This window comes from Mirounga leonina, unplaced genomic scaffold (assembly GCF_011800145.1).
Source record: "Mirounga leonina isolate KUSES-001 unplaced genomic scaffold, KU_Mleo_1.0 Mir_128, whole genome shotgun sequence".
In the NCBI taxonomy this organism is placed as follows: Eukaryota; Metazoa; Chordata; class Mammalia; order Carnivora; family Phocidae; genus Mirounga; species Mirounga leonina.
This window is the reverse complement of record NW_023270320.1, coordinates 16461647-16487264: the sequence shown is the minus strand read 5'-3', so window position 1 is coordinate 16487264 and position 25618 is coordinate 16461647. Positions and strand designations below refer to the sequence as shown.

The window sequence follows — 25618 nt, the reverse complement described above, 5'->3', positions numbered from 1 at the left end:
GGGTGTTATACACAAACAATGAATAATGGAACACTACATCAAAAACTAATGATATAATGTTGGTAATTAACATAACAATAAAAATAAAAAAAAGAGTACAAGGCAAAAAACAAAAAATCAAAAAAACAAAAAAAACCTGTCCACTGCACAAACTGAAATCCTGCCTTCTTTGATTATTTTCCCAATTTTTTACTATACTCAGAAATATTCTTTCAAAAATATTCTCTTGTATGGATCCTTAAATGTCTAACCACAAACAGTTAGTATGTAATAGTTGATTTGTACCATGAAAAAAGTAATGTATAACTTTTCCCAAGAATAATGAACTGAAAAGTAGTAAATATGTATCAGTCCTCGCTGATGTTTTACTTTTTCATTGCACTTTTTTCCAAAAGATGTATATTTAAAATTCAAGTAAAATGCTTCCTTGGCAGTAGGTCAGTATCTTCCCAATGAAGAGCCCATTGATGATACAGAATAGAACTTCCTTTCCCTGTTGAGTAGAAGGCTGCCTATTATTCGGTGTCCTTTTTGTCACACTGAGGAACAGGGAACTTTTTATTCTTTCTAAGAAATGGCCTTTCAGATTCAGTAACAACATGTTCTGTTCCTCAGGAAATAAGAGAAGATCGAGATAGGGCGCGGCTGGACTCCATGGTGCTGCTAATTATGAAACTGGACCAACTTGATCAGGACATTGAGAATGCCCTCAGCACCAGCTCCTCTCCGTCCAGCACACCAACGAACCTGCGGCGGCACATTCCTGTGAGCTTTCCTTTCTGCTGCTTTTCCCCATGAGAATGCTACCTCTTTATTTCATACAGTCCCTCTTGCAAATGAAACATCTTCGATGGGAGCACTACCTATGTGTGGCCCTGATAAGTGTTCCATAAAGAGCACTCAAGTAATTCTGTGCTTGATGCAATATTATTTAAAAGAGAAGTGTGATTAAAAAGGAAATGGTTATTATTAGTTAGACGAAAAAGAGGGTCACCTGGGGAAATTATGTTTCCTAGAGATCAAATCATCTTTGTTGTAGTTGTTTCTCTCATTGTCAGTCTTCTCTGACATCCTATGAACACCATTCACAATGCTATGTCTATCTTGTTTAATATTTCTTTTCCAGTATCTCACAAATTTACATTGCATGTGAAAGATGCCTAAATATCTGCAGCATGCACACATGCATGCGTGGATGTTTGGATAGATGCGTGAATGGATGAATGGATGCTGGACTGACCCAGCATACTACAAGAAATAATTTAGATGAGATTAACTTGAAAGTACTCTAAAATTCACTTTGTGAAACACAATGAATAAGCCAGAGGGAGAATTTTATTCTATTGTGCATTAATTTCATATAAGACAGACACTCCTCTGAGATTCTGACATTCAAAATAAAATTTGGAAGGCAGATGCCAGGACTGACTGTACACTTTACATATTTACTATTAGCTTTATATTAAATGGCTTAGTTTGTATAGATCAAGCAAACATGATGGTAGATTTAATTAAGCCATGAATCCCTTTTCAATTAATCTATTACTTTCACTATGCAATAATCAACACATTAAGGCAAGAAATTATGCATTTACCTAAGATCAAAGGGGTGGAAAGTCCTATATATATGAATCTGAGCACCTACCAAACTAGATCATATTCTTTAATTAGTGTAGTTCTATCATTGATTCTGAAGTTATTCAAGACTTATTCTGACTATGAGGCAGAATATTTCAAAGTAAATAAACAAAATGATAGCTAACCTTGGAATATGTTAGGTATTATTCTAAATGATTTATATATGTTAACACATTCATTCCTCACATTTTTCAAGTGAGTGAAACAGAGAAGTTAGTAATTATATGTGTCAGAGCTGAAGTACATACCCAGTGAGGCTTGATCTAGAGCCATGTCATTTAACCACTACACCACTGCTTTCTCTAGCTGACTATGGTGGATATCTTAGAGCTTAAGCAAATGATAGATGACAGATCGATGCAGAGAGAGAGAGAGAGAGAGAAAGAAATGAAGAGGAAGGGAGGGAGGGAGGGAGGAAGGAAGGAGGAAGGGAGGGAGGGAGGGAAGGAAGGAAGGAAGGAAGGAAGGAAGGAAGGAAGGAAGGAAGGAAGGAAGGAAGGAAGAAGGAAGGAAGGAAGGAAAAGAAATTAGGTGCTTCAGCTTAAAATCTAATAGTATGAGATCTTTGTTTTTGCCTGTGACCTTCTGGATAATTTTTTCTTACCCTTCAGGATTCATCTCATTTCATCTTTACAGTGAAATCTTGCCTACATCTCCCTCTGTCTTCCCATAATCAATTGCTCCTTCCATGGTGCTGCCATAGTGTCTTGCACATACTTTAATAGGACAGGCATCCCAATGGAAGAAATACAATTAAAGTAATCTGAAGACCAACAAGAAGGGGTGTTTTAATCTTGATTACATATGAAGGGTGTGTAGAACAATTATACTCATTTTCATCACTTTTAAAGCCAGAAATAACCATATTTTTCAATAAGAGGTATTTCTTAGTAGTTCTTTGCCATGAATGTAGGCACAGGACACATTTTCTCTTGTTAATATCTCCCTATCTTTTTAATCTCTCCCCTTTTCCATCTATATTGAACTTTCCTCAATCCCCATGTATTTAGAGGAAAAAACCCAACCCAGATTTCTGCTGAATGCACCTTCATATTGTCATCTCCATCTCAGAAAGCAAGACAGCTCTTCTCTGCTAGGCATGTTTCTTTGTTCAGTGGTAAAGACAAAACAAAAATAGGAACAAATACAGGTGATGATTTTAGGATTCACCTACATCTACATCTTCTGCCTCCATTTAAAATATAAACTAGATTTTAATTACATGCACTGTCTCATGGAATATCACCACCATTGCTGAGCAATGGTTGATTATATGAATAGAGATCTGTTTCTAAGTTTTCAGCTCAGTATACATTTGGAATAGGCAAAATAATACCATAGAAACCTTATGAACTTCAAAGTTTGCAGGCCTGGGTTCAAATACAAGCTCTACAACTGAATATCTAAAATACAAGAAGAATATTTGATTTCTCAACTTCAAATTCATGTGAAAAAGGCAATATTATTGCCTATCTAATGGCTCATTGGGAGGAGTAAATGAAAGAATATATGTTAAGATGTATTGTGCAGATCTGACACAGAGCACATATTTAGAATGTGTTATTCCCTTTCCTTCTCCCATGTACTCACACCAGGCACTAGGCTAAAGATGAATAACACATAGCCTGAAGCGCTCAAGACATCTTTTTGGTCTTTTGGTTTTTCTAGGTCCTCGCTTGTTCTTTATTTCTCTTCCTTGGTATTTAAAGCTAATTTTAAAATTCTCTCATCATTCAAAATTTTTTCCACAGGCACTTTCCATTTCTTTTGATAATTGCACCATGGAATAAAAGAATATAGCAGCATGATTATGACCTTGATCATCTAGCAAGGAGCACTGTCCCAGATTTGGAGGAGACACTCCCTCTTTCACACCCTTATACTCCCCTGTCAATTTACAGTTTAACAGGAAAGACAAGACACAAAATGAAACAGTGATCTCAGTTTGAGATTCCTTATGAGAAAGTGCTGGAGTAAGCTTTTTATCTATAATAAAGGGAATAAAATAATAGACTAAAGTCTTTAAGAATGGCTTGAAGATGAAAAAATAAATAAAATAAGAATAGAAATAGAAACAGAATAGAAATAAAGATTTAAAGGAGGCTGACTTGATAGAGACTTGCAAGTTGGCTGTACCTGGGTGGTTCACCCCAGCCCAGGATCTGGTTTTCTCCTCTGAAGTCCAAATATTTGATTTTGTCCAAGTACCCACTTCGTGTCAATCTCTTAGAGCTGGCAAATGATGGCCCATCTCATGGAATGAATGTGAGTGGGGAATGGAGAAGACAGTAGTATTTACTGAGCACTAATCTGTATATATGTTATTTCATTTACCCTCAACAATCTTAAAATAAGAAGCTGAGCTCCAGAGAAGATGAGTAATTTACCTAAGGTCATACAGGTGGGGAGTGGTGAGTAATTTACTGACAGACAGACAGATGGTAAGATTTATTTCCACATATGTCAGACTTCAATGCTCATTCTGCTATATTCTGCTGATTACTCTATATTATAACCCTTCCCAAGATGCAAATTGTTCATTCACAATGGAATAAGTGCCATTTCCAGGACCAGAATCCCCTTTTCTGACAGTCGAGGAATTTTTTTCCTGATAACAAGGTATTCTGGGGCACCTGGGTGGCTTAGTTGTTTAAGGGACTGCCTTCGGCTCAGGTCATGATCCTGGAGTCCCGGGATCGAGTCCCACATCGGGCTCCCTGCTCGGCGGGGAGTCTGCTTCTCCCTCTGACTCTCCCCCTCTCATGCTCTCTATCACTGTCTCTCTCAATAAATAAATAAAAATCTTTAAAAAACAAACAAACAAACAAACAAGGTATTCTGAATATTAAGTTACTAATTGGGTTTGAATTAACATGTAAACAAGGCAATATTGATAATATCTTCAGGTATTTCATCCATGCCATCGAGAAGCTTAAGAAACATATAAGCCAGAACCCATTTCACTATCTTTAATTGAACCTCCAGCACTGATCTACAGTATTTTTTGGCCTTCCTGGACCTTTTCCCATAGTCCAAGGAGGCTATTCAAGAATTTCACTCTTCTCCCCAAATGCTGCCCAACCCTTACCCCTATCTCTTAGCAAACATCCTTGCATTCCTCTTCATAGAGAAAATGGACAATTGACAGGAACTTTGCAGCCTCACAACTGCAAATATTTATAGGTACTCCTTTTCTTCTCTTTTTTCCTCCTACATCCTCCCCTGTGAGCCAAGCTCCTCTTCACCTAGTATATATTCTGTGATTTAATTCTTGTCTGTTGCTCCATCATTTCTCTGCAACTCATCTTCCGTCTGAAAAATCCAGTAGTAGCTCCTCAGTCTTCAGCTGTAGCATTTGATGCAATTGCACATCCTCTCCTCCTTGGATTTCACAACTCCCTGGACTTCTGGCTCCTCTCTTTCCTTTTCTTTCATATCCTCAAATGTACTTTTCATATACTAAAGTGACTCCTCTTCTTATATTTACCCCGTAAATTTTATCTCCAGATTTTAGATTCGGTTCTATGTCTGACCGAATATTCTCTCTGGAAATCACCATGGATTACATGACTTTTTCTTCATATTTGAGGGTCACCAGTGAGACCTTTTTTGCTATCTCCAGATCTGTATATCCAGTGGATCACTAGCTACTCACTCCCTTATGCCATAATTGTACTGTGTATGCATCTCTACTATAGCACATCATACTGTATTCCCTACCATAGTGGGAACTACTCCAAGATTTTTATATTCCCATTGCCTGGCACAGTTGAAGCATGGGGTAACAGTGATAAATGGAGCCTAGTAGGGAGATGATGTGGAAGATGAATTATACAAAGCAAAGGTGAGTCACAGGGAAATGATTAGATGGCAGTTGTAATGATAATTTAGGGCTTGTTAACCACGTATTTTAGGTATGGTAGCAGTGGAAAAAGAAAAGAAGGAATGGATGTGAGAGATTCTGAGAGAGCTTGCATTTTATCTCTCACAGTGAAGAGAGAGCAAACAAAATAATAAAGATTTGTACTAAACTACATATTTGTGACCCTCCTTAAATCACTCCCGTAGTTGTGTTTTAAGCTCCCAGCAGAATGTCACAATAGCTATTAAGGAAGTTGAACTCTGGGGTCTGAGAAATCTGAGTTTTAATGTCAGCCCTGCTGTACAATGTGAATTTGGTCAAATTACTTGCCTTAAGCCTTAACTTTATCATGTCAAGTGATGATGATAATATCCTCATAGGGTTGGTGAATATTGAAGCAAGTAATTGCTATATAGCATTGTCTTTAAAAGGTAAAAACACAGTAAATGGTAAATTTTTAAAATATTTCTCAGTTTGCCTCAGAACTGTTGTATTGTTAGAAAGACAGAAGGTTACCCTGTTAATCACCTAATCAAATTATAAACAGGAAGGCAAAAGGAGTTCTGATATACATAAAGGTCAAATATAAATGGCTTATAAATTACCTGCTACTTACAACTGTCAATTTGATGTTGATTCACTTTGAAATTTTGCTTCCAATTAGAATGCCTTTTATTTATTTTTCATGGTTAATTGCTCTGGCTAGAACTTTCAATTGAGGAGGAGTGATGGGAGTGGGCACCCTTGTCATGTTCCTGATTTTAGAGGAAAAGTTCATTTTTTTCACCATTGAATATGATGTTAGCTGTGGCTTTGTCATACATGGCTCTTATTATATTGAGATATATTTCTTCTATACACAATTTGGTGAGAGCTTTTATTATGAGAAGGTATTGAATTTTGTCAAATACTTTATTGAGATGATTATATTTTTATCCTTTATTTTGTTAATGTGGTGCATCACATTTGTTGATTTGTGTATGTTAAACATGCTTGCATCCCATTCGATCATGGTGTAACATGCTTTTAATGTGCTGTTGAATTCTGTTTGCTAGAATTCTGTTGAGAATTTTTGCATCTATATCAAGGATATTTTTTTTTAAACAGGCTCAAAGTATATTTGATGTTTATTAAGGCAAGGTTTCCTCCAAATCAACTCTTTCTATAAAAATTCCTTGTATTTTTCCTTAGTTCTCATTAAGAAAATCTTTTTTTTATTCTTATGTTAATCCCCATACATTACATCATTAGTTTTAGATGTAGTGTTCCATGATTCATTGTTTATGCATAACACCCAGTGCTCCATGCAGAATGTGCCCTCCTCAATACCCATCACCAGGCTAACCCATCCTCCCACCCTCCTCCCCTCTAGAACCCTCAGTTTGTTTTTCAGAGTCCATCGTCTCTCATAGTTCGTCTACCCCTCCTATATCAAGGATATTTACCTGTAGTTTTTTTTTTTTATTTTTGTTGTTTTGTTTTGTTTTGTTTTTCTTATAGTGTCTTTATCTGGCTCTGGTAACAGGGTAATGCTGGCCTTGTAAATTGAGTTTGGGAGTATTCCCTTCTGTTCATTTTTTTGGGGAAGAGTTTAAGAAAGATTGGCATTAATTCTTCTTTAAATGTTTGGTAGACTTCCTCAGTGAAACTATCCGATCCTGGCCTTTCCATTGTTGGAAGATTTTTTATTACTACTTTAATCTCCGTAATTATTGGTCTGTCAAGATTTTCTCTTTCTTCATGATTCAGTCTTTATCTTTTTCTTTTATTTCAGCTTTATTAAGGTATAATTGATAAATAAAATTGTGATCTATTTAAAGTGCACTTTGTGGTGGTTTGATATGTGTATACATGTGAAAAAACTCCCATCAGCCAGTTAATGAACACATCCATCACCTCACATATTTATCTTTAGGTGTTGGTTTTGTTTTTGGTTTTTGTTTTTTTTTTGGTGAAAAGAACATTTTAGATCTATTCTCTTAGCAAATTTATTTTTTTAAAGATTTCATTCATTTATCTATTGTATAGAGAGAGTGGGTGGGCGGCCAAGGGAGAGGAGAGAAAGAATCTCAAGCAGACTCTGCACTGATTGCAGAGCCCAACATGGGGCTCAATCTCGAAACCCTGAGATCATGATTGGAGCTGAAATCAAGAGTCAGATGCTCAACTGACTGAGCCACACAGGCACCCTCTCTTAGCAAATTTCAATTATTATTTTTTAATATAGTCTTATCAACTGTAGTCACTATATTTTACACTAGATCATCAGACCTTATTCATCTTATAGCTGAAAGTTTGTACCCTTTTTACCAACCCCTCTCTGTTTCCCCCTTGGACCCTTTCAATGCTATTGGTGATTTATTATTTCATAGCAAAAAAACTATAAAACTACTTTGATTGTGAGGACTAAGAAAGAGTTATTAATATTTTTGAGTCTAGCTATTCTTTCTTAAAACAATATTTAATGAGCATGTTTTACATGCCAGGAACTATGATATATCGGTGAACAAGACAGGTGAAGTCCATACTGTTGTGATACATAGATTCTAATAAAGAGAAACAGATGGGCACCTGGGTGGCTCAGCAGTTAAGTGTCTGCCTTCAGCTCAGGTTATGATCCCAGGGTCCTGGGATCAAGTCCACGTCGGGCTCTCTGCTCAGCAGGGAGCCTCTTTCTCCCTCTCCCTCTGCCTGCTGTTCTGCCTGCTTGTGTTCTCTCTCTCTCTCTCTGTCAAATAAATAAATAAATAAAATCTTCAAAAAAAGAAACAGATAAGATTAGAAAAAGAGATGAGTGGAGGGTGGATGGATGGACAGATGGATGGATAGATAAGTAGGATGATGGATGGATATAATTGATACATGTAGATAAACAAGGTAATAGATTATAAAATAATGATATACTGTAGAGGTTGAAGGGAAGAAACTCCTTTAGCTTGAAATGTCGATGAATATTCAAGCAAAACCTGGTTGGCCAGCAAAGGGAAATTCTGAGACGAGAGACAAGAAAGACATAGTTCCTGCTGTAGAAACCAGTTTGGTGTTTTAGAAAAACTGAATTGCAGATCTGTACCTCTGAAACAAATAATACAATGTATGTTAAAAAAAAAAGAAGAAGAAGAAGATAGCAGGAGGGGAAGAATGAAGGGGGGGAATCGGAGGAGGAGATGAACCATGAGAGACGATGGACTCTGAAAAACAAACTGAGGGTTCTAGAGGGGAGGGGGGCTGGGGGGATGGGTTAGCCTTGTGATGGGTATTAAAGAGGGCACGTTCTGCATGGAGCACTGGGTGTTATACGCAAACAATGAATCATGGAACACTACATCAAAAACTAATGATGTAATGTATGGTGATTAATATAACAATAAAAATAAAACAAAAAACAAAAACAAAAAAAGAACTGAAAAACAACCAGTATGGCTAAAGCACACCAAGAAACAAGAGAATGGTAGAACATAAGGCCAGAAAGTATAAATGCAGTGTACATGATACTCAACCATATGGGCCATGAGAAAGTTGAGATGTAGAGAGTAGGCACAGAGGTATTTAACTCATAGTTCTCTCAGGTTAAAATTATAAAGTGAAATGAGCCTCTGCTGCCTCCTCTGGGGATTCCTCTCACCCCCAACTTTCCTTTATGCTCTCAGGCTACCTTGTAACATAAACAGAACATTTGATGGATTAAATGCACTGCCTTTGGAGAGATTACAAAGTAATTGCATTACTCAGCAGACATGTCTTATATACATACCATGTACTAGTTTTAAGAAGACATAATGATATTAAAAATAACATGTACTTTGCATATATCTTGCTTAATCTTCATGAAACTCTATGAGTGCATGCTATTATTTATACTCATTTCCTTTTTTAAATTTAAGTTTTGTTGACATGCAATGTTACATTAGTTTCAGTTGTACAACTTAGTGATTTGACAAGTTTATATATTACATTATGTTCACCACAAGCATAGATACCATCTGTCCCATTACATTGTTATTACATTATCATTGACTATATTCCTTATGCTCTGCTTCTTATTCCCATGACTTACTCATTCCATAAGTGGAGGCCTGTATCTCCCTCTCCCCTTTACCCATTTTGCTCAACTCCCCATCCCTTTTCCCTCTAGCAACCATCAGTTTGTTCTCTGTATTTATACAGAAATTCTTGGGTGCCTGGGTGGCTCAGTTGGTTAAGTGACTGCCTTCAGCTCAGGTCATGATCCTGGAGTCCCAGGATCGAGTCCTGCATCGGGTTCCCTGCTCGGCGGGGAGTCTGCTTCTCCCTCTGACCCTCCTCCCTCTCATGCTCTCTGTCTCTCATTCTCTCTCTCTCAAATAAATAAATAAAATCTTTAAAAAAAAAAAAAGAAATTCTTTTTGTTTACTCACCTTTTTTAGATTCCATTTGAGTGGAATCATATGGTATTTGTCTTTCTCAGTCTGACTTATTTCACTTAGCAAAATATCCTCTAAGTCCATCCATGTTACTCAAATGGCATGATCTCATCCTTTTTTATGGCCATGAAATATTTTATGGCCATATATATGTATATATCATATCTTCCTTATCCATTCATCTACTGATGGACACCTAGATTGCTTCCATGTCTTGGCTATTTAAATAATGCTGCAATAAACATAGGGATGAATACATCTTTTAGAGTTAGTGTTTTCATCTTCCCTGGATAAATACCCAATAGTGGAATTACTGGATCACTACATAATATGATATATCTATTTTAATTCTTTAAGGAGCCTCCATATTCTTTTCCATGGTGGTTGCACCAGTTTACATTCCCATGAACAGTGCACAAGGGTTCCTTTTTCGCCACTTGCTTGCCAACCCTTTTTGTTCCTTGTCTTCTTGATTTTAGTTATTCTAACCGTGTGGGGTAATATCTCACTGTGGGTTTGATTTACATTTCCTTGATGAATAGTGATGTTTAGCATCTTTTCATGTGTCTATTGGCCATATGTGTGTCTTTGAAATAATACCTGTTTAAGTCCTCTGCTCATTTTTTTTAATAAGTTGCTTGGTTTTTTGGTGTTGAATTGTATAAGTTCTTTATATATTTTGGATATTATTAGATATATCATTTGCAAATATCTTCTCCCATTCAGTCAGTTCTCTTTTTGTTTTCTTGATGGTTTCCTTTTCTGTGCCAAAGCTTTTTATTTTGATGTAGTCCCAATAGTTTATTTTTGCTTTTGTTTCCCTTGCCTTAGGAGACATAGCTAGAAAAATGTTGCTATGGCTGATGTCAGAGAAATTACTGCCTGTGTTCTTTTCTAGGATTTTTATGGTTTCAGGTCTCACATTTAGGTATTTAATCCATTTTGAGTTTATTTTTGTGTATGGTGTTAAAAAGTGGTCCAGTTTCATTCTTTTACATGTAGCTGTCCAGTTTTCCCAGCACCATTTATTGAAAAGACTGTCCTTTCTCCATTGTGTATTATTGCCTCCTTTGTCATAGATTAGTTAACCATTTAAATGTGGCTTTATTTCTGGGCTCTCTATTCAGTCTATTGATCTATGTGTCTATTTTGTGCCAGTACCATACTGTTTTGATTACTACAGCTTTGTAGTATAACTTGTAATCTGGGGTTGTAATACCTCCAGTTTTGTTCTTTCTCAGGATTGCTTTGACTATTTCGAGTCTTTTGTGGTTCCATACAAATGTTAGTATTATTTGTTCTAGTTATATTAAGAATGTTGTTGGTATTTTGATAGGGATAGCATTGAATGTGTAGGTTGCTTGGGCAATATAGACATTTTGACAATACTAATTCTTCCAATCCGTAAGTACAGAATATCTTTCCATTTGTTTGTGTCACATTTAATTTCTTTCATCAGTGTTTTATAGTTTTCAGAATACAGATCTTTCTCCTCTTTGGTTAAGTTTATTCCTAGGTATTTTATTCTTTTTGATGCAATTGTAAATGGTTTTGTTTTTTAATTTCTCTTTCTGCTACCTCATTGTTAGTGTATAGAAATGCTACCAATTACTGGGTATTAATCTTGTATCCTGCCACTTGATTGAAGTTATTTATACTTCTAGTAGTTTTTTGATGGAGTCTTTAGGATTATCTATGTATACTATCATGTCATCTGTAAATAGTGACAGTTTAATTTCTTCTTTACCAATATAAATGCCTCATTTATTTTTCTTGTCTAATTGCTGTGGCTAGGACTCCTAGTACTATGTTGAATAAAAGTGTTGAAAGAGGACATCCTGGGCTTGTTCCTGATCTTAGAGGAAAAACTCAGTTTTCCCCATTGAGGATGATGTAACCTGTGGGTTTTTCATATGTGACCTTTATTATATTGAGGTATATTACCTCTAATCCCATTTTGTTGAGAGTTTTTATCATGAATCAGTGTTGAATTTTGTCAAATGCTTTTCCTGCATATATTGAGACGATCATAGGATTTTTATCCTTCAGTTTGTTGATGTAGTGTATAATGTTGATTGATTGCAAAAATTGAACCATCTTTGCATTCCAGGAATAAATCCCACCTGATCATAGTGAATGATCTTTTTAATTCGTTGTTGTATGTGGTTTGCTAATATTTTGTTGAGGATTTTTACATCTATGTTCATCAGGGATATTGCCCTATAATTTGTTTTTGGTTTTTGTTTGTTTTGTTTTGTTTTGTTTTGTTTTGTTATGGTGTCTTTGTTTGGTTTTGGTATCAGGGTAATGCCCACCTTGTAAAATGTATTGGGAAGCTTTCCTTCCTCTTCTTTTTTTTTTTTGGAATAGTTTGAGGAAAATAGATCTTAACTCTTCTTTAAATGTCTGGTAGAATTCACTTGTGAATCTCTCTGTTCCTGAACTTTTATTTTTTGGTAGTTTTTTTTATTGCCAGTTCATTTTCATTACTTATAATTGGTCTGTTAAATTTTCTATTTCTTCCTGGTTCATTTTTGGAAGATTGTATGTTTCTAGGAATTTATCCACTTCTTCTATTGTCTCGTTTGTTGGCATATAATTTTTCATAGTATTCCCCTGTACTCTTTTGTATTTCTGTGATGTCAGTTGTTACTTCTCCTCCTTATCTCTGATTTTATTTATTTGGGTCATTTCCCTTTTTTTCTTAATGAATGTGGCTAAGGGTTTGTCGATTTGGTTTCAGAGAACCAGCTCGTGTTTTCATTGATCATTTTATTTATTTTTTAGTCTCTATGTCATTTATTTCTGCTCTGGGTCTTTATTATTTATTTTCTTCTATTCACTTTGGGCTTTGTTTGTTCTTATTCTAGTTCCTTTAGGTGTAAGGTTAGGTTGTTTGTTGTTTTTTTTCTTATTTCTTGAAGCAGGGCTGTATTGCTTTATACTTCCCTCTTGGAACTGTTTTGGCCTTGTCACAGAGATTTGGGACCATTGTACTTTCATTTTCATTTCTCTCCATGTATTTTTTTTAATTTTCTATTCTTTGATTGCTTCATTGATATGTTTGTTGTTTAGTATCCTCTTGTTTAGTCTCCACATGTTTGTGTTTTTTCCAGTTTTTTTCCTTGTGATTTATTTCTAGTTTCATACCACTGTGGTCAGAAAAGATGCATGGTATGATACCAGTCTTCTTAAATTTATTGAGGCTTGTTTTATGGCCTAGTATGTGGATGTGTTCTGGAGAATGTTTCATGTGCACTTGAAAAGAATGTGTATACAGTTGTTTCTGGGTGGAATATTCTGTATATATCTGTTATGTCCATCTGGTCCAGTGTGTCATTCAAAGACATTGTTTCCTTATTGATTTTATCTGGATGATCTATCCATCCATTGATGTAAGTGAAGTGTTAAAGTTCCCTAGTATTATTGTATTACCATCAATTTCTCTCTTTATGTCCATCAATATTTGTTTTTTGTATTTAGGTGCTCCAGTATTGGGTGTATAGATATTTACAAATGTTACATCCTCTTGTTAAATTGATCCACTTATCATTATATTATGCCCTTCTTTGTCTCATTAGTCTTTGTTTTAAAGTCTGTTTTGTCTGATGTAAGTATTTCTAACCTGCCTTTTTTTTTTTTCACTTCCATTTGCATGGTGAATGCTTTTCCTTCCCTTTCACTTTCAGACTATATGTGTCTTTAGGTCTGAGGTGAGTTTCTTGTAGGCACCATATAGATGGGTCTTGGTTTTTTTTTTAATCCATTCTGCCACTCTATGTCTTTTGGTTAGAGCATTTGGGCCATTTACATTTAAAGTAATTATTTTTTATTTATTTAAATTCAATTATCCAACATATAGTACATCATGAGTTTCAGATGTAGAGTTCAGTAATTTATCAGTTGCATGTAACACCCAGTGTTCATCACATCACATGCCCTCCTTAATGACCATCACCCAGTTACCCCATCCCCCCAGCCACCTCCCCTCCAGCAACCCTCAGTTTGTTTCCTATAATTAAGAGTCTCTCATGGCTTGTCTCCCTTTCTGATTTCTTCCCATTCAGTTTTCCCTCCCTTTCCTTATGGATTCTCTGCACTGTTTCTTATATCCCACATATGAGTGAACCATATGATAATTGTCTTTCTCTGATTGACTTATTTCATTCAGCATAATAACCTCCAGTTCTATCCACGTCAGTGTAAATGGTAAGATTTCATCCTTTCTGATGGCTGAGTAATATTCCATTGTATATATATACCACACCTGCTTTATCCATTCCTCTGTCAATGGACATCTGGGCTCAATTTAAAGTAATTATTGATAGGTATATTCTTATTGCCGTTTTAAAATTTTGTTTTCTGGTTGTTTTTGTAGTTCTTTGTTCCTTTCTTCTTCTCTAGATCTCTTTCTTTGCAATTGATGGATATCTGTAGTGTTTTGTTTGGCTTTATTTCTCTATTTTTTGTGTATCTACCATAGGTTTTGGGTTTGTGATTTTTCATGAGGTTCACATATAACATCCTAAGTTAATAGCAGTCCATATTCATTTTATGGTCATTTAAGTTCAAACACATTGAAAGAAGGAAGGAAAGAAGAGGGAAGGAAGGAAGGAAGGAAAGAAAGAATATATGTTGTTATATTTTATATCTTTTTATACATATTTTTCTTATGTCTAATTATGGCCATTTCTTTTCCACTTAAAGAAGTTCCCTTCACATTTCTTGTAAGGCTAGTAAAGTGGTGATAAATTCCTTTATATTTTGTTTGTCTGGGAATTTCTTTATTTCTCTTTCAAATCTGAATGATAACCTTGCCAGATAGAGTATTCTTATTTATAGGTTGTTTTTTTTTCCCCCCCTTCAGCACTTTGAATATATCATATATATCACTTTCTTCTGGCTTGCAAAGTTTCTGTTGGAAAATTAGCAGATAATCTTACAGGTTTTCCCTTGTAAGTAACTCTTTGTTTCTCTCTTGTTTTTAAGATACTCTCTTTATCTTTAACCTTTGACATTTCAATCATTATGTGCCATGGCATGGACCTCCTTGGGTTCATCTTGTTTGGAACTCTCTGTTCTTCTTGGACTTAGGTATCTATTTCCCTCCTAGGTTAGGGAAGTATTCAGTTATTATTTCTATCTGTTTTCTACACCTTTCTCTTTTTTTCAAGGATCACTATAATATGAATATTTGTTCACAGGATGTTGTCCAAGAGATCTCAGTCTATCCCCATGGTTTAAAATTATTTTCTCTTTTTGATCTTAAGCTTGTATGCTTTTCATTATCCTTTCCTTCAGATCACTCATCTGTTCTGTATCCTCTCATCTACTGTTGATTCCCTCTAGTGTGTTTTTTATTTCAGTTATTGTATTCTTCAACTTTTCTTGGTTCTTTTTAATATTTTCTATTTCTTTATTGAAGGTCTCACTGAGCTCTTCCATTCTTTAGCCCAGTGGGCATGATTATGATCATTACTTTAAATTCTTTATCAGACAGATTGCTTATATCTGTTTCATTTAGTTCTTTTCTGAGGTTTTTTTCTTGTTCTTTCTTTTGGAGCATATTCCTGTTTCCCCATTTTGCTTGACTTCCTGTTGTTTGTTTCTGTGGATTAGATGAAACAGCTACTTGTCCTGAAGTTGAAGGAGTGGTCTTGTGTATGGTGTCCCCTATGCAGACTCTGCACTGTGCTTTTGTTGGCTAGCTGTATGTGCTAGTTATTTTCTAATAAAATTAAATATTAGAAAAAATTAATTAGAAAAAATTAAATAAAGAAAAAAATAATATAAAAGACAAAAGAAAATAATGAAATAAAAGAAGAAAAGAAAAAAGAAGAAAAGAAAAAAGAGAAGAAAGAACAAAATCAAAAAGAATAAAATTAAAACAAGACAGGACAAATTTTAAAATGTAAAAAAAAAAAATTAGAATAATTAAAAGTTAAAAAAACAAAACACAAAACCATGGCTGGCCTATTTTCTCTGCCCCAGTCACAGGGTGACTGGTGTAGGCTGGTGGACCCTGGGCTCACTGAGACTACAAACTCCCTATGACAACTAGACCCATCAGGACCTTCCTGGTATGCCATTAGGACCCTCCATTTGTGGTGTCTGAAACTTCTCCTCTTGACAGCCAAATCCTGCTCCAGCCTGGGCTTTTAAGGCTGAGGGGGAGAGAGCATCCTCACAGTTCCTCAGCCCTTTTAAACTCTGCCTTCTCTTTTCTGTGCCCCAGCATGACTAGGGCTGGTGTGGGCTTGCAGACCCTGGGCTCACTGGAGTTGCAAACTCACAGAGATAACTGGGCACTCCCATTATGGTGTCTGGATCCTGCTGCAGTCTAGGCTTTTAAGGTGGGATGGGAATATAAACCGGCTTGTTCTCCAGTTCCTCAGACCTGGAGAGCTTTCTTGCAGCTCCTTTGCAGCCTGGCAGAGTTCTATTGTTGTCTGTTTTCTGTGCTAGTTGCTCTTTTAAACCATGTTTTGTTTTTTGTGTTTTTTGTTTTGTTTTGTTTTTTGTTTTTTCTGTGCCCAAAGACAGAGGGGCCTGTTCCTGGTCCCTCAGTGCTATCCCTCCCTCCCCACTGCCATTTGCAGTGTTAGGAGCAGGAGTTCCCTTTGTTACCATCCATCTTTATTGCTGTTCTCTTGCCATTCTCTCTGTCTTTAGTTGTTCAGTAGCTAGTCAGTCAATTTTCAGTTCTTCGCAAGGATTTGTTCTATTAATAGGTGTAATTTGGTATGATCTGTGGAGGAGGTGATTTCAGAATCTTCCTACATCACCATCTTGAACCTGAACTCTATTATACCCATTTCCAAATGAGGGAATTGAATCACACATGTCAAAGCATAATTCTTAGCACTCAAATAGCTCATAATTTATTAGGTAGACAGACTAAATGAATCCAAGCCATTGTAGGTATCACCATGGAGGTCAGATGAGAACACAGACAAAAATGAGGTGAGGAGAAATGAGAACTGTCTTTTCATTTGACACTCACAATCTCCCTCTTGCATAAGGGGTGTTAAGTGAGTTACTCAGGTCATATAGTGAGTAAGGGGTATCTATGGGCTTCTACCTCCTGACTTACTGCAGTGCCCAGCTAGCTCCCACTACTGCCCTTCTAATTTTCAATAAGCTGTTTAATTACTAAAGAAGTATATTAACACTTTCTCTAGTATTTGCCCTTTAAAATCAGACCCTCTGAAAAGTTACAGTTCTTTATTACAAACTAATGCATGGTTATGGGTGACATGTCAGTGTCAGTTGTCAGCAACTCTTTAGCATGTCAGTGTGTGTTGGGAGTAGGAAGAGGTGGAAAGATGCTGGTAGCAGGGGAAAAAGGCCTGAAGAGAGTATGTACATGCCTTTCATATCAATGCATTTTTTTAATAGGATCTGGAGTCAGGATCTGAGAGTGGAGCAGATACCATTTCAGTAAATCAGACACAAATAAATTTGTCTTCCAACTCTGAATCTACCGACCTACCATCTTCCAGCCCAGTGGCCAGTTCTGGAACCAAACCCAAGTCTACGGTAAGTTATAAATGATAACAGTCAGTTTTAACATGAAATGCTGATAATCATAAGGTAAGAGTTGATATCTCATCCATTCAATATAGAAGAAATACTCCTTGAGTCTTAGTTTCAGTGACTTGATAGCATTTAATTAAGTACAATCCAACATATGTTGTTTGTTTGCTTTATAACCGATAACACAAGTACTTCACTAAAACAGGTCATGGTTCTAGAATTATGTAAAATATAGTATCAAAATATAGTATAAACATTTGCTGTACACTCAGATCTTTAAAGAACCAAGAGCAAAAAATCTAGAGATGGTTCTCCCTGAATTATTATCCTGACCACACCACTTACTGGTCAGAAAATCGCCTAAGACTAGATAGAGAGATAGAGATATATAAATTCACACACATCATAAATTTTATGTGGGTATTAAATGACATAGTTCATGTAAAGTACTTAGTGAAATACTTGGCACAGAATAAATACTGAGTAAATGTAAGCTACCGTCATTATTATTATGATGCTTCCTCAACTTTACAGTGCTACCAAAACAAATAAAAGGAGAATTACCACATGTAATAATATAGCAGGGTGTATTGTAAATAAAAGACATTTTCCTTTAAGTAAAAAGTTGAACGGCTACAGGAAAGCAGTATTTGACTGTAAAAGGTAACATTTATGGAGGAAGTAATTACTACTTCAAATATCTGAAGTCCCAGCAGCTCAAAAATAACCTTTCCTAGTTTAGTGAAAATCACAGTGGCGTATTATTTTTTTTAATGCCCATGTTAGCTTAACACAGAGAAACAAGTTTGGATTGCTTGTTTGCCTGACTTTAAAATAAAAGGCAAGTTTGAAATAGGACTCAAAAGAGAATACTCTGAATTTAACATGGTAGATACGTTCAATTGCAAGAATATCTAGAGCATTTTTTAATAGAATATTTATTGAGTGCACTATGCTAGATGAAAGAGTGGGAGTGGAGTAAAACATATTTTCCATCTTTAAAGAGCTCACAATCTAGCAAAGCGGGGTAGGTAAGTAAACAGTGAAATGCAATATCATACTATATGGTAGAGCTAAAAAATTGGAAATAGGAACCAGTGATCTGCTACATAATGCTGTTGTTGGGTACAATGAAAAACAGGGTCAAAAATAATGTGTGTCAACAGGCAGCTGCAATGAATTGGTGCTCTTATTTTTCATAATGGGTAAAGAAGGTTAAAATGCAAAATTTAAATATGGAACAAAATGATCTCACTTCACCACATTCTTACTGAGGTAAAAGGTCAAAGCCTCTCAATGGTTTTAAACTGAAGGTTTAGGAACCATTGGAGCATTGGCTCTTTGAACATTGGGACAGGTATGGGGCTGACTTATAAGAAAAAAGTAGAAAGGAAGTTGAATTCACTTTTTAAAGGTATTTATGCTTAAATTCTCTTTTTAAAGCACATGCTATTATCCTGAAGAGCAGTTCTTTTCTCTCTGATATTTATTCCACGCTCATCTTTTACTTTAGAGTAATTACCATTGGTATCTGCTATTTCTCCCTTGAAAGATACATATTTTAGTGTTTGATCACCTTATAATTTGTAACAATTTTTACAACTTTGTGTGCAATTCTGTCCCTTTTCTTCAATACCCCCATGTTTATAAATGTGCTCATGTTTATAAATGCATTTCTACCGAGATATGTCTATATATATAAAGTTTTAGAATGAGAAACATAAAACCATCAGTTTTGGGGGGGACTTTAATCCTTTAAAATACTTGAAGATGGGTCTGTTTTCAAATTCTTCATGTTTGCCATATCAGTTGACCAAACTATTCACCCCACAGGCAAAATTAAGAAATACTAAAATTGGGGCACCTGGGTGGCTCAGTTGGTTAAGCATCTGGCTTTGGCTCAGGTCATGATCTCAGGGTCCTGGGATCCAGCCCCACATCAGGCTCCTTGTTCAGCAGGGAGCCTACTTCTCCCTCTTCCTCTGCACACACACCCCCAGCCCCCAGCTGGTGATCTCTCTCTCTCTCTCAAATAAATAAAATCTTTAAAAAAAGAAATACTAAAATCAGTTATTGAACAGAAACATACTTTTCCATGCCCCTAAAACAAATATTTACTGAAAAGTTGTCAACTTTGGATAAAACTGTGACTCTCTACCCAGCTGTTCAGGTGTGACTTGTTACCTGGGCGCACAGTCACAGCTTCGTAGTAATGCCACCCCTCATTAGTCAGTGAGCACTGGGAATCATTATGCAGTGGACTTCGCCTCCAAACACAATATTCCACTTCAAGACAACCAAAAACTGCTTAACCCATCTTGACCAATACCACAGGCAGTTAGAGAACTGTACATGAAACTCTGTCCAGCTACTGAACTATAATTTAGAAAAATTCTCCAGCAGGCCATGAGAAGGACCCAGAAAGAAACACCCCACTGTCAAAGACAACTGACTTTTAGGAAATTTCTCAAAGAAAATGGCCAATAATTAAAATAGCTTGAAAAGCAAGTTTTTGTTTTGGGGGAAGGGTTGTTTTAATGTGTGTGTGTATTTAATTTTGTGTTATTATTGGTGTTGATGCTTTGGAGTACAATTCCTTTTTACTACAGTTTGAAAATAATTCTTTGGCCTTATGGGTCAGTTCTATGTTTTCAGTTGTTTCTGGGTAGGAATATTAGAATGAAGACTTTTACCTCTTTTGTCAGAGAGTAAACAGATATTTACCCTGTCAATTTGGAGCTTGGGAAATTATCTATTTGTGTAATGGCAGTCTGGCTCCTTTGTGAAAAGCGAGAAAGCTCCAGTATCCTACAGAGCCATTCTTTTCACCAGGAACTAAAATTCCAAATTTAATATTAAGCAGAAACATTAAATTCTAAGAACACCTACTTCTAACATCCACTCATAATGAACTAAACTTCTGCTCCATAATGTAATATGTTTACAAAATGTTTACTTTTATTTCAGAATTATTTAATGTTACATTTGATTTGCTGCTGTGAAATCTATTTATAATGGTGACTAACTATCACAAATATTTGGCTTTCCTTTTGTATGTAAGACCTCTGGGTTTCTACGTGCCTATTTTTTCTATAAGATTTCTTTTATATGTATTATTAGAACAGGACCAATGAGTAATCTTCAGATTTTTCATGAAGACTATGTATATATCATGCCAAAGAATGAGCATTAAAGTAGATTTCTGTGATGTATTTCACACAAAAATGAAAAAGTCCAAAGGTAGGATACCCAGTACCTACCAAAACACACATTAGAAAAAAGAGATCTAGTGTTTCATGTCCAAAAAATCACCAATTTCTCTCCCAAAATCTGTGATTTTTTCTTTTGAAACAGTCTCATAATGCCTTTCTTGAGAGACACTTTCACAAACAACCCATGATTAGTCATATTACTTTTATACAAAGTGCTATGACTCATTCTAGAATGATATACTGACATCCTTCTGGCCATGGTATCAGTTGCTTAAGTTGTTCCTGTATTCATGAATATGGGGTTGTTACATGAAAGATTTTAAAGTAGGACACTAAAACCTCAGGGGTTTTGTTGTTTTTTCTGAAGATACTTGTAAGTGTAGGTGTTCATTAAATTACTATTCATCATACATTTATGAAGAGAGAAACCGAGCCCTAGAAAATAAAGAATACAACGTATTTCATTTGTAGAATAAGTAACTGGAGGAACAGGGACAGTCTAGCATTCTGTAGAATAACCGAGAGCATCATTAAAGAGCAATGCAAGGATATGGTTTCAATTTAGTCTAAATTCCTCTTCCCTCTTTGTCCCAGAAACTCCCTTAGTTGCCTTGTGATAGAATTCTAATAACAGTGATGAAACCCTCAATCATTTGGGCATGTTGGAACCACAGCTAGACAGAGCAGCTTTGAGTATGTCCTAAACTATCTAAAGGAATTTTGAAACATATTGGCATTCACATCAGAATGTATTATGTACTGGAAAATAACCCTTTTATTGAAGACATCAAAAACAGCAGAAATTATTAACCTTCGTTATTGTAATTGCTACAGAATAAAAAAGACAGATACATCTTATTTTAGCTCAAGGTGGCAACAGTAGTCTAATTCCACAGATTGAATACACCCCTCATCTTTTCATCATTACTACCAAAATAGCAATGGGATAGATGAGGGAAAAGATCAACTGGTGGAGGGATGGGAGCTTAGGGCAGGCAGAATGATGCCCAGCCAGACCCTGCCAACTCCTTTAGAGAGAAGTTGAAAATAAATCTTGCCTAAAGGCTGCCATGGTGTGACAAAAATAGAGCTCTGGAGTATGCCCTCACTACAGTTCATGATCATTTCTAGATGACTTTTAAAAAGACTCCCGATACTATAATCAACATAATAGCCCACTGCTTTTACTGACAGTTCCAAAACTTGCATGGTCTATTCTATTGTTGAAGAGAACAATCTCTCAATATGACCCCCAACACAACTGATTATGCTATAGTCAGTTTAGTGAGGCATTTACATACAATCTATTATTTTTCTCCCCTCTGCATGATAGAAGCAAAATAGTAATTTTCTGGTGTGACATTTACTTGTCAAAGCATTGTCCTCCCTAAAAGGTATAAATGTTTTGAGGTGTAGAGAAAAGGAGGGTGATGATGGCACTAGGTGAGAATTTTGACATGTCGTTTTTAATAAATGTTATTTAAGTTCAAGTCTTTAAAAACCAGGATCTTATTTTCCCTTTTCTCAGCCAATGAGATATGGTCTAATCTACACTGTTCTTGAAAGTATCAATTTGTATTTTGGGCACTGTGCATATGAGAACCATAAATTGTCACTCATAGTATTTCTATGAATCTATATCTCCCCATGGTAAAAGCAGAGACAACAAGAATATGAACTTTAAGAAAGACCCGCAAGTTTTATCCAGGTAATAATTATGGAGAAAAGCATTTTTCCTCTGTAATAATAGTATCAAGTAGAAAAAGGACAAACATTTATGGAGTGCACACTATGTGGCAGATATTATATTATGGACTGGTAGGGCATAGTTCATTGAATCCTCACAACAGCCTTTTAGGTAGATGCTATGATTTCCTAGAGTTCATCGATGAGGAAACTAGTATTTATAATGGCTAATCTGAGTTGCCTGTGGCCTCATTGCTAGGAAAGGATGGGGCCAGGATGACACCCAGATCTTCCATGCTCCTAAACACTGCTTTATGCAGAGATTCACCTGCCGACCACCTGGCTTCAGAATCAACATAAATTGGTCTGAGAGGTTTTGTGTCGGAAGCAAATTGCCGCTGATGTTTGAGTTATCAGAGTGCACAAGCACAGTTTCATTGCACAATAAAGAACTGGTTCGTCAGAGCATAGCATAGGTCATATTGTTCTAACATCATTTTCTAGGTCATCTGTCTACCATAGATTTTTTACATGTTTATACGTATATATATACATGTGTATTAAATTACACATATATATGTGTTATATATATATCAGAAAATATATACATTTATTTGTGTGTATGTATATATGTGTATATACAGACATACATTCTCTGGTGTTATTTTCCAGAAACCTGTGTTGAGTAATTCTTAACCAAATGGTTCAATTTTTAATGAAACCAAATTAGTAATTAAGTTTTTATATAGTCATAAAATTATTATCCAGTATAAATTTTTATATTAATTTTGTTTAAGCCTATTTCTTAGGAAACACACAGAAACTACAAAGGCAGATCTATTCATTGTTACCAGGTGTGGGGTGTGGTGATGTCTGTATCTGGGTTAGGAGATGTAAGGTTTGAAAAGGCTTGAGAAAGGGTTTCTAAAGGGAAGCTCATAAGGTAGAGGACAGAGGTTAATGGACACCTTTGACAAACAATAATCAATTTAATTGTTGCTTCTGTAAAAGGAGGACTTCCATGTAGGCTACTTCAAAATAACAAATATAAAACTCATGAAATACTGTTTTGATAGAGAGTAATTTATTAAAGATGTCACAGACAGTCTGATTGGGAGTATGATATTAATTTATGACGAATTAGCCACACAAGATTTAAAAAAGTATTCTTAACCTGGAATTTATGGATTTATTTAAAAGGGTGCCTGAACCCCTTGAAGTTGTATTTTAAATTGTATATGCACACCAGCATTTACACGTGGGAAGACTGTCAATATCTGCATCAGATTCTCAAAAGACTCTCCAAGCCTACCATAAAGAAATGCTCATTTGAGATTTGATGATTCAGCCAGTTTTCCAGTGAAGAGATCTGATGAGCATAAGAACACCTTTGTTATAAACAATATACTTCAGGCACATTGACAGGAATTATTTCATTCAAGTTTATTTCCTGGTGGAGAATTCCACAGTAGCCTTTTTGCAATAAATTAGGCTATGCTTCATGGATATGTGAAAACTAATTCTGCTATGGAATAGAGTACCCATTACCATTTGTCTCAATTATACAGAATTTCAATAAAATTAAAAATGATCCAAGAAAGAAAAGAAAAATCATTAGGGTTTTCCCATAATAGTTTCAGTGTAAATCAATTTTTTTTTGTAAATCAAATTTTATATCTAAATGAAATCACATATCTTATACATATGATCATTAAGCTAACCTCATTATGCTTGAGATGTATTAAATGGCAGGCATTAAAACTGAAAACAAGAATATAGATTCTGGAGTCCAAATCACATCATTTTAAAGTATCTTTTAAAACCCAATTCATACATAGAATTTTAGTACTATTTGTATTTTGTTTTACCAGGGTATTACCTACTATATTTTTAAATTATATACTATGTTATATACTATATTTTTGTTTAAATCATTATCAGATGGTTATTTTTAGCACAACTGGTAATTTTTCCTAATGCTGCCCACTATTTAAAACAAAATAGAGGGATAAAGCATTATTGTCTTTTTTACAAAGAGGAACTGCAAATACTCCTTTTTACTGAAGTCTGGGGGAAAAAATTCAAGATAATATATAAAACTAATTAGAATTTAATAGTATTTCGTAATGTCACATGATAAGTAAAGAAAATAGCATAGTTAAGGAAAAAATGACACACAGAATTTTTGAAGAAAGTTTAAGTCAGCCTCTTCTGAAACATCAAAAAAAATTAAATTAGTACAGTTTACCATTAATAAGTGCAAAATGTAATGGTCTTAGAAAAATGTCTTTGATTGTAATGCTTTTGAATGTGGCAATTTTACTCTTGACATAGAAAAGCAATAACATTAAAGTATGTGGAGTTTTAAAGAAATATTTGTCTTTGTTCACTAAGATCCTCATTGTTTATGAGAAAGAAAAATAAAGCAAAATTTATTGCTTTTTTAAGAAAAACTGAGCCACTAAAGAACTGGAAAAAAATGTTTTTAAAAAGGACATCATTCTGTGATTATTATAATGAGATGTTTCTTAGAATTCTATGATTGTAAAGCATAGAGGCATCCATTCACATATTCTGGATTTTGAAATAATAAATATGTAATTCATTAACCTTGGGCTTTGAAAAATAGAAATATTTTTATAGTCATTTTCTTTTATATTTAAAATAAATTCAAAATTCTCTCATTTCTTGTGTTTGAAGATATTGACATCTGTTTCCAATGCATTTACACATTAATTCATGACAGTCTCATTTGGGATGGGTTATTTGATCTCCACAATGACCTCCTCACATCAGCCTTTTCACTTTGAACCTAGAAGTTTTGTTTTGTCAAAAATAAGCATAACTTGTACCCAGATACACTGATCCTTAATACTAAACACTGACTGCATGGTATTGAAAGAATTTTTCAATTTTGCAAAAGTGTTTTTCTATCTTGTTTGTGTTTATTTTATAATAGTCTAGTTAATTAAGTTGTCCAGAGGAGAATTCCTAAAACCCCCCAAAAAGGGGGGGTAGGGAATGGAACACATATGGATCATGGGACAGTTAGAATTGAATAGATTCCATTAGGGCAAAATGAAAAATCATCTCTACAATCTAAGGTTTAGTCATATGAATAGTACTTTTGTGCGTTATCATCATTACAATGAGAAAAATTTAGTTTTTCCATGTGCTGATGTTACTTCTCGAATCCAGCTCATATTTTCGTCCAAGAGCAATAACAACTTCCAGTTATTTCTGGGCAATGTAAAATGGCAAGCCAGCAGCATGCCACATCA

The 25618-nt window shown here is 35.2% G+C and overlaps 1 protein-coding gene across 4 annotated transcripts in view; it reads left to right on the top strand.

Moving 5' to 3' along the window:
• The window catches only part of DLC1 (DLC1 Rho GTPase activating protein), a 427572-nt gene that overhangs the window by 111325 nt on the left and 290629 nt on the right, over positions 1 to 25618 (top strand). For all 4 annotated transcript variants that reach the window (XM_035004119.1, XM_035004120.1, XM_035004126.1 and 1 more), the window contains 2 exons: positions 616 to 765; positions 17302 to 17442. In XM_035004119.1, coding sequence (XP_034860010.1) covers positions 616 to 765; positions 17302 to 17442 — 291 coding nt within the window. The remainder of the gene's footprint in view (positions 1 to 615; positions 766 to 17301; positions 17443 to 25618) is intronic.